General features: G+C 35.0%; 2 protein-coding genes across 2 annotated transcripts; one reads left to right on the top strand and one right to left on the bottom strand.

Annotated features, from left to right (window-relative positions):
- The first annotated feature begins 11,224 nt into the window (after window positions 1–11,224).
- Window positions 11,225–12,851, top strand: LOC114370335 (putative expansin-A17). The gene is made up of 3 exons (XM_028327649.1): window positions 11,225–11,431; window positions 11,684–12,005; window positions 12,178–12,851. The coding sequence occupies exons 1-3, from the start codon at window positions 11,299–11,301 to the stop codon at window positions 12,485–12,487; spliced, it is 765 nt and encodes a 254-aa protein (XP_028183450.1). The 5' UTR covers window positions 11,225–11,298; the 3' UTR covers window positions 12,488–12,851.
- Window positions 12,852–13,441: 590 nt separating this feature from the next.
- Window positions 13,442–14,340, bottom strand: LOC114369268. Its single transcript, XM_028326461.1, has one exon. The coding sequence runs from the start codon at window positions 14,272–14,274 to the stop codon at window positions 13,723–13,725; it is 552 nt and encodes a 183-aa protein (XP_028182262.1). The 5' UTR covers window positions 14,275–14,340; the 3' UTR covers window positions 13,442–13,722.
- Window positions 14,341–15,019: the final 679 nt, after the last annotated feature.

The raw sequence follows: 15,019 nt of genomic DNA, 5'->3' as shown, positions 1-15,019 counted from the left end.
TTTAAAAAAATGAACTACCCGAGTTTAAATAATTAATTTTTATTTTGTCAGTTGCTGTAGTTGTTTTTTTTTATATTTAAAATAAAATTACAAGACCGACAAAAAAAATAAAAGTAGTAGAAATCAAATTTAACAGAGAACGACAACTCATCTTCCATTTCCAGAAAAAAAACAATTATTTGATACATGAATTCAAATAGTACATTAACTTCAACATAGTCGAACGAAATTAAATTTGCATCAAATACTACAACTAACTCATGCTAATTTTGCGACAAGGACAACTCGTCTTCCATTTCCGGTACAGGTTTACTGAAAACAGCTAAAATTTCTATTGACCCAATCTTTTTCCAGTAGTTAGACTCAATCAACACCTTCATCACGTCATCGTTGGTTTTGAGTTCAATTATTTCGAATTTTATAACTTTTTCTGAATACTCATGGTGACTTGGTTTCCGAAAAAACAATCGCCTTACCATTTGTGTTTCATGAATACCATAAGGGGGAATCCCAGTAGGCGCAACTTGCTTGATCAAATCCTTCAGTTCATCCATGGTACATCCGGTTTTGGGATTTTTTCCTGTGAACGAGTAACCAACAAACTCATTTTGGCGTGACATGTTCCACCTCCCATTGTAATATAGCAGGGCATCATGAGTAGGGGTCATAGTAGCTTAAAGTAAGTTTAAAATACCATCTGCGGTTCTAACAATGCTACATAATAACTCAATCGGACCAACAAACAAAAATTCATGATTACACATTAACATTGTGTTAACATTAGCATCATCTTTTAGTTGCATACATTGAAACTGAAATTGATTACCTGCATACGTGGAAGGCTGCCGGTAGTAAATTCCATCCAAAAATTGCTTGTCAGTTATCTTAAGGGTATTGTGTATTCTAGTTTTTAATGTTTGAAAATCACACCCGTTAGGTACTCAAATGGGAACTGGAGTGGAAGCTTGAAAGGAAACACCACTGTCGTTGTGAACAATGGATCCATTTGGAAAAATAAAACCTAATGTGGAGTTCACAACTGTCTGACTGCTTGTCTCTCCCAAGAATGCCATAGTTTTTTGTAAGAGTTGGGTTGAAACTGAAACTTGTGCTTTCTTACAGTGTTAGGCTGTGTCATATATATAGATGAGTTTTAATATCAGTGCTACATATTTTAAAGATTAACAATATGCATGCATATGGTTTTTGTATGTGTTGTCAACTACACCAATGACGTGACATGCTTTAGCTTGCATCAGATCTGCATGTGTAGTCATGCTGTGCAAGGTCCTTTCACGTGCTTTATGTTAATGCAGACAACAATTTATCATACACGTTTTTTCGCAATGTGTTGTCAACTCAGACAATGATATATCATACATGCTTTTTTAGAATTAAGTAATAATTTTGTTGTGGATGTAACAAATAAATGTGAATATCCAATTCAAAACGATCAGTCATTATAAATTACATGTTCAATCATCATTTATGTCAACATAGTCTCTCTTGAACATCACGAAGCTCTTGTAATGTTGCATTCTGCTAATATATGGATTTGACCACGATTTCGCCTGAGGATGACAATTGCTAGACCATAACAATGCTACAGGCGATAAGGGACAACGTTCTTTTAAATAAACCCGTTGTACATGCGAAAAATGTGTTAACTCAATCCTACAAAACTCATTGCATAAATATAAAAAAAACACTTCATATCTACAATGTACCTCAACAAAATGATTGCCATACACATGACCGATACAAATTATACGATGCAATGAAGAATTTGCCAGCGGTTGACTTCTAAGAGGAAAAAATGTCGTGCTTTGTTGTTTAGACAAGGATACAACGATTACGTTATACCTTGATGCAAAGACATGTCCCATGTCCGTTATATCCATCCACTTATCTGTAGTCACCTGAATGAAACAAATATACATGTCAAACTTAATTTCAAAGTAAAGTCTTAAAAATCAAATACATAAATTACATACCTTGGCTAACCCATCAACAAGTAGTGACATCCTTAATTCCTCAAATCTCTCTGTGCTACCAAAGAGCTTGATATAGTCTTCTAAGAATTTTGCAAGTTCTTTAAGCAGATGGTTGTGGACCACCGACCAAGAGTCTTGACCCATACCTAATAAACCGGCAACCGACCGATATCCACAATTACCATCAGCTTTGACATCAACAATCTTATCAATGAAGTCGTGCATAAATGGCTGAAACTAGTCCAACATGGGCATCATCATTCTTCGATTTGGTTACTCAGAGGATGATGCAGTATGCCTCACTGATGAAGTACTATTTTGCATAGATTCAAAGGCATATACATACTCCAGTAAGATGGATCGCACTTTGTTGACCTTGGGTTCTTGCTCATAGCTTTCTTCGGTGCCCCCTTTGTGTTAACCTTTGCTGGAGGAGGACACATCGAATTCTGATCAGGGTATGCAATTTCCCAAAGTTTAGTCCTCAGAGTAAACTTGCCACAAACATCAAGTTCTTCGAATCTTTTGGATATTGTTTCCATTACTTCCTTGATGCTTTAATCTATGTGTGCTGCAACGTGATCATGTTGTTCACGGCATCCCACACACTGCATAAGTCTCCAATGCTATTTTGTAACAGTCTTTTTAAAGACGAGTGAGCAGATTCAACCCTACATTTCAAATACACAAATAAAAATAAACATATACAATAATACAATTCCATAAATTCGTCAACGTTAATAGAAATAGTTGAACAGTTTCATACCTGTTTGTTGTTGTGTTTCCTAAGTGCATCACCTTATTAGTCCAGGCAGAAACAAATTTTTCCTTGTGTGGTATTATCCATGTTTCCTTGACATAGTCAACAAACATTGACCAAGGTGCGCAAACCATTTCGAACTTCTTCAGGCATTCATCAAACTGTTGTTCTGAAGGACAATCAGTCAGACATCCCCAACAATCTATGACATAATCCCAAGCATTTTTTTGCGCGATTAGTGATTTACATTTGTTCTTCACATTCTTGTTTATGTGAAAGTTGCACAACAAATTTGTGCATTCAGGGAATACATCCTTCACTGCATTCATCAATGCTTGGTCTCTATCAGTAACAAAAACTCCAGGGAGGGCATCACGCTTTAAAAAAAGGCCTCGAAAGCGTTGTAAAGCCCAGACCAAATTATTAACGCGTTCACCATCCAGATATGCAAAACTGGCAGAGAATGTCATCCCAGTTGGTGTCACCCCAACAAAATCGAGCAGTGGGAGTCTGTACCGGTTTGTTTTGTAGGTGTTGTCTATCAAAAATACCAAATTACATGCGTTGACTAACTTCACTGCATCAGGGTGACACCAAAACATATCACGAACCACATCTTCATCCTTTATTATGTGCCAATGAATATACTGCTCACGTTCAAGAAGCTTCATCAGATGTTGCATTTCAAGATCGCTTCCTCTTATGGAAGAACGGAATGCACTTCTTGCATTCTATATCTGTTTAATGGTCGTACAACTATTGGCATTGTGTTCCTTCAGAGTTAGCATAATGTTTCTTGGCTTCACCATGGACTTCGTCATATCAACAATAAGTGTTTTTTCAGCTTTAGTCAATCGCCCCGCATATGGATGTCCAACTAATGACTTGGCCAATTCATGATTATACACTCCACAAATCAACTTCACCATCCAACCTTCTCCTCCAACCACTGGCTTGTAACGAAGCTTGAAGGGACACCCACATTTCCTAGTCCCAGTGTCTCTTCTGATAAATTCTTTTTTCCTACACCTATACTCGCCACTCCTTTCACAACCAATTAACACAAACGTAGTCCTTCCTCTACTACCTGTGTTTGTGTCCAACCTTAAAATCACCGCCACAAATCCGTTTTCATGAGCCACGGATCGAGCTCACCGCAAAACATCCTCTCGGCACTCAAACACCTACAAAGCAATCCACATAATTTAAGTTTTCTAATAGTATTCATTTTATTAAATCTGTGACAAACATTAACATTATAACCTGAGAAGTATTGAACACGTCCGAACAATCAACATGTGGTTCATTCTCACCACATGCTTCTGCATTTTCATAATTCATATCTGCTCGTTCAGACATTATTTCATACATCCACTCATCTTCGTCCATCTAACCAACTCAAACAAAAAATGGTCATACCAAAAAATTAGTAATTTAAAAGAAAAATAGGAAACTAAATTCAAAAAACATCAAATACTAAAAATAAGTCTCTTACGAATCAAGTTGATTCGTAAGTCTCTTACGGATCAACTTGATCCGTAAATGCTCTGTACGTTCGCGACATAGCAACCACCTTCTGCGTACCTCGTTTGTCGCCACTGACCATCGCAACGCACCTTCACCTTCACCGCACCTAACCGTTCACAACGAACCAATGAACCCGAGACAATGCCACACCAAAACCACAAAAACAGAGAAAAACAGCGAACAAAAATGGCAGCTGTGAAGCGTAGGAAAAAAAGCTTTTATAAGGAAAAAAAAACACAGGGGCATTTTTGGCATTTACAAATTTTGCTGGGTGCACCAGCAAAAATGCTGGGTGCACCTAGCAGCACTTTAACAATAAACAAGGACTTGAATCTTGTACCTCCTTGTCTTTATCCTACACCTTCCTCTTCCACTTGAAATTATAATAATACCCTTAATGAAATAGGACTCCTTCCCCAACCGTAACATCTCCCTCCCTCAGAAGCCAATCACCTCCATCCCCCAATGGCGCACCTCCCCTTGCTTCTTCTTTCATCGCCTTCATCGTTTAGCTTGTAAGGTAAGCCCCTACTTCCTTCCTCTTTCGTTTGTTTCTAGTGGGTGTGGGTTTGGGTTCTGGGTTGGATGGGGGTGGGGTGGGGGTGGGTTCTGGTTTGAATGGGGGTCGAGGTGGGTTCATAATAGGCTTCCAAAACAGGCATTTTGGAACATTATTCCTATATGGTTATTCCATAAAATGCATTCCAGAATGCTTGTTCCAGGATGGATTTATGAGCATTTTGTAACCATTGGCGCTAGGAACAATGTCTTGGGATATAAAGAAAAGTCTCCATGTGTCAGCCGATGGTCAAATAAGTCATCTTTGTCAGTAATCCATTACAAGAAACTAATTGATGAGCTTACCATCAAGGGAGTTAGGTGGACTCCATATGAGACGCAGAGGAATCATCGTTCGTTTGAGAATATATCCTTATTCTTCAGGTATATTCGTTTGGGCCTAGATTTGCACCTTCATTTGCTAGATAGGGTGTTGCGCCAGTATGAGTATCGTTAGAATGATCCCCGACACCTTTTTGTCTTCACTGATGAGATTCCCACCCCACAACAGGTTGACGATAGATGGTTGCACTCGCAAAATCACTTGATCCAGCCCACGGTGCGTGTAGTTCAACCAATAGATTGTAATACTAGTTACTATGTGTGGTTCTACAGAGTCTCGCATCCTTTTGTACAACCAATATATTTTGCTCCACCCCTTGATGCAACTATGGATCAGGCACATCTTGCAATTGTATGTGTAAATGAATTTACTTGTATAATGTGTATACTATTATGACATTTAATTACTTCTTTGTTGTATTTATGGCAGGAAACATGTTATAGGATTGGTCGACTATTGCAACGTGTGATTGATCATAGGTTGGTTACCTAAGGCACTGATGCATATTCTGTGACTGAAGAGGCATTGGCATTAGCGCGTGGAGTAACTGATGATGGTCCTATGAACACCAGTAGGGCATGGGGTGGCACCAGAGGTGGGCATGGCAGAGGAGAACATATGCCCATATTGTTTGTTTACTTGTTCCCTTTATGTCTATGTTGAGATTGATTGATCAATTGCGATAATAGATTTATCATATTTATCTTCATAGGCAAACTCTGTAGGAAAATCCATAACAGAAATCCAAGTCTCCATCGCTTAATCCCAAGCCTTTTTGAGAGTTACATGTTGTTTGCACTTTTCTTTCACATTATTATCATTATGAAATTGGCACAACAAATTACATGAAACAAGGAACACAATTTTTACTACATTCATCAATCTAGATCTCTATTTGTGGCAATCACTTTTGGCAATTCATCATGTCTGTGAAAAGGCCTCTGAACCTTTCAAATGCCCACACAGTTTTTTTCACGTTCAACTTCCATATAAGCAAAAGCAGTAGAAAATATCAGCCCAGTACAAGTAACACCAACAATCTCATGCAAAGGTAGCGTATACCTGTTGGTTGTATGTACTATCCATGAAGAACACTATGTTAAATGCATTCAACAACTTTAACGCATCAGGATGTGTCCAAAAAAATGTCACACACAACTTCTTCATCATTTGTTACATGCCAACAAATATGCATATCAAGCTCTAACAAATACATTAAATGTTACATTTCTATTCTAGGGCCTCTAAGAGATCTTCGATATGTAGTTCTAGTAATATACACTTGTCTGACGGTGGTGACATTTTTGTCATTGTGTTCTTTCAATGTTAGAAGAATATTTTTAGGCTTCACCATACTTTTTGTCATATCAATAAGCATTGTCTTCTCATCTAGAGTTAGTCGACCGACATATGGATAGTCAACCAATGTCTTAGCAATATCATGATTATGAGACCCACACAGAACCCTAAGTACCCATCCTTCACTAGTCTTTAGTGGTCTTCCTTTCAACCTAAAAAGGCAATAACATTTTTTAGTCCTAGTGACTATCTTTGTATCTTTTTTGTATTGTCTATATTTGTCACCCTTCTCATAACCCAAGATGACAAATGTCTTCCTTCCAGGTTGTTTTCCTATGTCTAACCTTAAAATGACAACAACAAAATCCCCTCAAATGCAACCTCCCGAACCCATTTCAATAATTCATCTTAAGTATCAAAAACCTACATAAACAACATACAACATTTTTTTGGTCGAAGTTCACCTTCCAAGTATTAAATACATCAACAATTAAATAAACTACCTATTAAATGATGATATTATTACCTCTGTAGTTGTAAATTTTTTTTTACAATCTTCATTTTTAACGGTATCATTCTGATAACGGCTAAATATGAGTTATTTTTTATGATAAAAATATATTGAAAATATCTTTAAAAATATTTATTTAGCAGTTATTGTTGGCTTAAATGATAGGAATTAATATTTTTCTTATTTATGGCTTGCAGATATGAAAAAGAGGGATTAAAAGCAACAAAAATTCAGAAGATATCAAAAATATAAATAAGGAAGATTTTTTGGCATTAGACTCAAGTCCACTCCAACAACTATAAAAAGGGAGTCAAGCCCAAATCGACTCCAGCAGCTATAAAAAGGGAGTCAAGCCAAGGAGAAAAGACACACTGAGTCTCAGAGCACTCTAATACACACCTAAAGCCTGAGAACTCTTACTTAGGGAATTCTTTCTTCTCTTTCATCATTTTCTATTCCCTTTTTCCATCCTTTCTTCTCCATCAGTTCTTATACCCCTCTTTTATTATAAGGCCCTTTATGGCTATGAGAGGCTAAACCCTTAGTTAGGGCCTGACAGGCCTAAAAAGCCAAAAGATGTATTGTACATTTCATATTTATCAATGCAAACAAGTGTTTTATTTCCTATTATCCTTTCTTACTTTTAATTTTATGCATTATTCATCCTTGCATCATCATTGGGGGTTAGGTGCTTGAGAGAGGGTAATCCTTAATAGAAAAACAAGGAAGGTTTTGCATGCATCTGTTTTAGGAATTAGTCGCTCGACAGAGGATAATTTCTAATAGAACTAAAAGGAAGGAGTATCTTAATAAAATCATTACTATACATAGAGTGATTGCATTATGCCCTTGCATCAAAGCAAACATCTAGAATTAAAACTTCATGCATTTTATCTATTGACTCTTTGCAAAGACATTTGGGAGATAGATAGGTAAAATAGGCTTGTCATCGTGAGACATCAGGGACAAGTATTCTAACAGATGTGGGTAGGATAAATTCACCTGATTGATAGAGAAAAATCACAAATAATACATCTTAGGCAAATAAGGCATGCTAGGTCCTAACATTCTCATCCCATTAAATTCCCTATTTTTTCTTTTGTTTTCTATTAATAGTTATTATTTTATACTTTGTTCTTTTAAATTTATCTTTTATACCTCATCTTATCTTTTTCTCTTATAAATTGGAAATTATCCAACACTAGTACAAAACAAAGTCCCTGTGGAAATCGACACTCGAACTTTCGAGTCTTTATTATTTAGACTTTTGGTACACTTGTCAATCAGTTAACACATTCATATCCATGCCAACTTCATCTGACATCTTGTTGAAGTAATCATCCTCCATACAAATCAAGAATAAATCTATAAAATAAAAAATTACTAAAACTGTAAAATAACAAAATCAAATCTAATTATATGTTAAACAACTTCCGGAAGGACCATCCCATAACCAAAAATGCTTTTGGAATAGCGTTTCCATAACTAGGAAAAGGTGTTCCAAAAAGGCTTTTTCAGAAGCACGAAGTACATTCCAAAATAGGCTTTACAGAAAGGATAAGCTTCCAGAAAACCTTTTTCCAGAATGTTCATTTCAGAAGCAAAAATTTTAGGAATAAGATTCTAGAAATGGTGTTCCAGAAAGTATTATTGGGCTTATGGAAAGTCCACTTTGGAAGAAGCACCTGCATTTTGGAACAGGCTTTACGGAACGAATTTTTGACTTTCGAAAAGGTGTTCCAAGAAAAAAAAGATTTTGAAACAAGCTTCCTGAAAAGGAATTACTTCTGGAATAGGTGTTCTAAAAACAATAAAAAAGGGAGGTACATGATTTCTGTGTTGAAACGTACCTAGTGTGGAGAGTTGGAGGAGGAGAGCGCTAGAACCTCTGGCATAGTTGGAAGAAGACTTCAATTAGAACCTCTAGTGTTCAATTAGAACCTCTAGTGCAGGAAAAGATGTGTTGTGAGAAGAAGAAATGAAAGGGTTTGGGGGAGGAAGAAGGGGAAGAAGATAGAAAGGGTAGGTTGGGATTTTTCAAAAGATGGGAGGTGTAGGATGTGATAAGGGAGGTGTAGAATATAAATACCTAATACACATCAATCCACATTTGACACTTAGTAGTTTGTACTAAGCGGTTATTTGGATTTGGAACTCAGAAAGAAAAGAAGTTAATAATTGGTTTAGTTCTATTTTATATAAAAATTTGAATCAATTAAATTAAAAAATAATAATTTGGCTTAGTTTTATAATTGTTTTCACCAAATTCGAACAAATAAGTCCATAAAGAAAACCAGTTGGTTTGATTTAATTTATTGGATTATATATGTGGGTGTACGTATTAAACATATCAGTGAGAGTGTTAGATATGAAAGAGTAAATCTTGGTATTTTTTGGATTCATACGATTTAGTATATTTTACATTCCATATAAATTAACTCTTTTTTACAAAAAAAAGATACTTGACTTTTTTTTTTGAAAAAAAAACTTTACTGAACACATGCTTTAGTTTAGGCCTTCATTTTCTCCTAATTCTTTAGAAAATTTGTAGCTTTTTTGTTTGTTTGTTTGAAGAAGATTTTAAATTCTATAAAAGGAGGATATGCAGTTCACATTCAGAAATGGTTAATGGGGCCCTCGTATGTGAAGCTATCGTATGGTGAACATGGCAAGGGATGCCATCAGCCATGTGCCATATGGGCGTAGTTCCACGAGATAAGGCACAATATTTGGCATAAATTCATGAGCATTTTCATATAGCTGACTTATTCATGCTAGTCAAAGCTTCTTTAATAGTAGCTACTATTTGCTAATATAAAAAACTCCCATTTCTCGATAAACAAGGTAAGGCCATTGCACATACTAAGGCATTGCATGTTACTACTAACTACCGTTATGCTCATGTTTTCTTCAATGCTCTTGCGTGTAAGAACCGACTTTGTAAAGTATCATAAAAAAAATAGCAATAAATTTTTAATATGTTTTTATGTTATTAAATAAAATTTATACCAGACTTATTAAATAAAGAATTTGATTAAAAAAACTAGTGAAATTTACTTCAGTGATGCTTACAAATTCTCTCTAATAATAATTAGTGTGTTAAAAAAATGTTTGGAAACGTGTGTTGTTAGCCTTCTCCTTTCTATTATCAGCATTGTTATTAAGTCATGAACAGACTGTACGAATTTAGACAAAATGTGAAAAGCTACAATATATTTTTTTGTAAACATAATGATTAAAAAAACTCAAAGAATATGAAATATAGTACTATAATTTAACAGAAATCACCATTAGCGCGTTGTAGCAAACAACAATTTTCAATGTATAATTATATAAATGAACACAAGAGTAATAAATATGGCTTGAACTTTTAAAAATTGTGCTTCTTTGGTTGACTATGCTGGGTTTGATATCTTAAAGGATTTTTCCTAAAATTTGTTTTAGCTTTGAGCTTTTAAAATTACTGATTTAAAAACTAAGTATGTGTTTCAATAATTATGTATGTTAAAATTTGTATACTTTTCATTCCTCCATTAAATATTTTAAAGATCTATCCTTGTTCCATGTTGTGCTTCAACTGATTCAAGTGATTAAATTTGTAATTAAATCATTATTGATTTGGATAGTATTCAAATTAAAAACATAGCCGAACTAATTAGTTTAATCACTACCGTTTCAGTTCAATTTTTTTCAACATATCAGTTAAAAATATTGGTCTTTTGACATTGAGTGAGGAGAAGAATCTTCTATCTGTTAGTTAGTTAGTTTGTCATTAAAATAGAGTAGTACTCTGACAATACTCAAAAGAAATTTATTCATTATATTATGCACGGTTTACTTCGAACCAAGATGTGCTGCAAGTTGCATTTGACTGTACCACTTACGTACCACGGATCCTATGACCATCAAAGCATGTTCTTTCACTGCACAATGAGTATGATCAAATCATATGCAGAAAATATAAGATGAATATTAATATTAATCTGAAGACGGCGAGTTTAGCTATTAACATCCATGTTGTGCATAATTTTAATGGGTTGAGTCTTCTTCACACCTACCTAACTGCCTTCTATTTTTTAATGCGTGCATTACATACTAATTCTTTTTATAATAAGAGAGCAACTTTTTGGGTCAACTACAACATTTTGTTCGATAATACGAATTTGAGTCCGAGTTAATTTTTTCTATGGGCCAAACGTCCGTAACAGCAACTATAAATACCTCATAGGAGTTTGTCATCTTAAGCACCAAATTAAGAAAGTCCTAATATCATACTCAGAAAGAGGGAGAGAGTGAGATAGAGAGGATGGAAAAACTAATTTTCAGTGGTCTAATTGTGCTTGTGGGGTTATTAACCACAGAAATCAAAGTAGCATCTGCAATTTGGCTGCGAGCTCATGCAACTTTCTATGGTGGAAGTGATGCCTCAGGAACAATGGGTAAAAAATTGTTCTACATTTTCTGTTTCTTTTATCATCATTTCTAAAGTTCATTAAAACACCCTTCATTCAATTCAAAATTTTAAGTACAAAATAAGAGCAATTAATTCCACATGATATGAAAGAGTAACTTACTAACAACAGTTGACACAAGTGGTAGTAGCTTATGTCTCTTAATCAAGTGGTTCAAGCTAGAATCTTGGTTGATCCTTGAGTATGGAATATGAAAGAGTGACTTGTTTTAACTTTTAGGTGGGGCATGTGGGTATGGAAATTTGTACACTGATGGTTATGGAATAAAAACAGCTGCCTTGAGTACTGCTTTGTTTAATGATGGCAAGTCATGCGGTGGTTGCTATCAGATTGTTTGCGACGCAAGCCAAGTGCCCCAATGGTGCCTTAGGGGAACTTCCATCACAATCACTGCCACAAATTTCTGCCCTCCAAACTATGCACTCCCTAGTGACAATGGTGGTTGGTGTAATCCTCCTAGACCACACTTTGACATGTCTCAACCTGCCTTTGAGACCATCGCCAAATACAAGGCTGGAATTGTTCCAATTATCTACAGAAAGTATGTTATGTCATATCCTTACTAAGTGTTCTCCTTTTGTTTTCTAAAAAGTGAAAAAGATTTCTAGTGTGTTTGGTTCCATGTCGTGTCTACTAAGAAAGAAATTAGTTATAGCTTCCACATTCCAGACGTAATTTCTTAATTCCTCAAATTTTGTGTTGCATCTATGCAGGGTTGGGTGCAAAAGAACTGGAGGCATCAGATTTAGCATCAATGGGAGAGACTATTTTGAACTAGTGCTTATAAGCAACGTGGGAGGAGCAGGGGATATTTCAAGAGTTTGGATCAAAGGGTCCAAAATGAGTAACTGGGAACCAATGTCAAGAAATTGGGGATCTAACTGGCAGAGCTTAAGCTATCTCAATGGTCAGAGCTTGTCCTTCAGAGTACAACTCAGCAATGGAAGGATTCGCACAGCTTATAATGTGGCACCTTCCTCTTGGAGATTTGGCCAGTCTTTCATAAGCAAGGTTCAGTTCTGAAGGGGAGAATACATATAAATATTACTCGGTATTCTTCCACTTCATCCTTTTTAAAATTATATATCCAGTTTCTGATTTGTTTTATGTTATATTTGTATGCTTGCCAAGGAGTTGTGGCTCAGCAATTTTAGCATTTTGCGATGAGGCCCACCAACTTGGGTAATGGTTTTTCTTTTTCTTTTTTTTTCCTACTTGGGCAAATATGTAAGCCAAACAAGTGAATCTAGTAACACATTGCAATGATTGAAAAAAAGAAAACAGCTTGTAATTCTAATTTATCTTGTAAAATGATATGCGCACCTTGTATTACTTTTTTCTAAGACAATGAAGGCCAATTACTCAGTACGGCCACCCCTTAAAAGTTCTTGTAGTTCAAATACACTGGTAAAAATATCCTCATGAAGCAGAACATCATTCTTTACTAACTGTTCTTAATCTGAACATGTCTGTTACTTTATAATTGGTTCACCCAGAAGAACAGAATCAATAAATAAAGGCAAAGTAACCAAATGTTTTAAATTCTAGAAGGCTTTTGGCACGACGGTATGTTATTTTATATTTTGGTAGAATTAAAAATGATACTTTTATTTGGACAAGGTAAAATCGCACACAATTAATTCTGTTCACCTTAAAAGCTAAATAGTTAACCTAGTCAGAATCAATTTTAATCAAATTATGGAACAGAATCGAAAATCTAAAGCAAACCACAACATTAGTTAGTTACTTGATGGAATGCCGAAATTTGATTTTGTTCGACCTTTGGCCGCCTCTGCGGCTTCAATAGTTTATAATTCATATATCTGCAAACATTGAATCAAACCCTATTAAGACAAATCACCATTTTTCATCCTCAATAAATAGATTGGTAAAAGGAACATTAGCCAAAGACCACCAGGTACTTGCAAGAGAAACTATTACAGTTCCAAAGCAATGAATCATCTGGAATATAAATCATTGAAAAAAAGAACCTTCAAATGAGAAGTCAGTTCATAAAATTTGGTTGCTTGTTTCCGACAATGGGTACTAAGAATCACTCAGATAATCACACGCAGCCAAAGTTTAATTTGACAGAAAAACCAAGTCAATAAAAAGAAAATGAAGACCTATATGAGAGAACAAAATGCCACACATAGGTAAGAAATAGTGAACAAAAAATAGTACACTTCTATTTGATTTTATTATTTACTCCTCACCAAAGAAGATGCTAAAACAAATAGAAAATCCTACACCATAGGTTAATTTGCAATAAGTTTATCTATGGCGTAGGATGCAATGGCGCTAAGCAACATTATACGGTTGTTAAGAGCAGAAATTGCAGGGTCAACAATATGTTCATCAGCTAATGCTCTCTCACAGGTTGCAGGTCCATCACTAACAACACCGGCATCATAGTTAGCCGTCATAGGATCATCTTTCAGCTCATTCATGGCACCTTTGAAACCGTTAACCACCGCATCATAACAAAAGTTTGCACATTCCGCAATGGCCGGAGAAGATTTTGCCTTCACCAATCCCTTAAGAAACTTCTGCCCTTCTATTCCCTTGTGCATCCCTAACTCCAGGACCGCTGATGAAAATTCAAGATAGTTTTTTGCACGCAAGATTTTGGGATTTGCTCTCAGAATGATCGGGCATTTTATCTTGTCCTCCTGCCTTGTTAATTGCTTGCAAATTTGGCCAATCATGTAATGACCATGAGCTCTAGCATTTGTTGGCAAAGGAGACTGGGAAATTATAAGGATCAAGCAAAGGGTGAACAATAATGAACATGGTGTTGAAGAATTCATTTTGTGATAGAGTCTCAACTCAATCAAGGGATCTTGGTTGTACGTGGTGGGAGAGAGTGAGCTATTTCTTCAAGCATGTGGATTTATATACTTCCTCTCTCATGTTGTCAAATATAAGAATTTTTTTTATATCAAATATAAGAAAATTTAAATTAGTTCTATTTTATTTAATGCTATTTTATTTTATTTAATGTTACTATATCTAAAATATAATTCATTTAATTGAGATTAATTTTAAGGATTATTTCTTATCCTTATATCAAATTCTAATAAAAGATAAGTTGTGAAAAAAAAAACTTTAATTGGATTGATGTAATTAAATCTAATTAATTATAACTTTCTTAGTATTCAACACTCTTTATATTATTGGGATATTATTGTAACCTGTCACTTAATCAAATGGTTCAGAGTAGTCATCATGTTTATTAAAATGCATTTATATTTTTTTATTTTAAAATATATGTTTTGTAGTGTATTTTTAAAAAATAATAAATTTTTAATGTGTGTCTATATAAATAACACGTTATTTGGTTTTCTATTATCGCCAAAAGTAACACATCCTTTGTCCTTTATCATTTAATGCAATATACACCAAGCACAAAACTTTAAAATGGAAAAGGGACAAAACTTTTCCTCCAAAACTTTAAGGGACACGTAAGTTAAGTGTTTGTATTACGAGTATTGTTTGATTAGCAATAAATAATGTGATACCCTCTACCCCGACATATAAAATAAATAAAATATA

Source organism: Glycine soja, chromosome 10 (genome assembly GCF_004193775.1).
Source record: "Glycine soja cultivar W05 chromosome 10, ASM419377v2, whole genome shotgun sequence".
In the NCBI taxonomy this organism is placed as follows: Eukaryota; Viridiplantae; Streptophyta; class Magnoliopsida; order Fabales; family Fabaceae; genus Glycine; species Glycine soja.
Note: the sequence above shows the minus strand (reverse complement) of the source record. Positions and strands in the feature narration are given on the sequence as shown.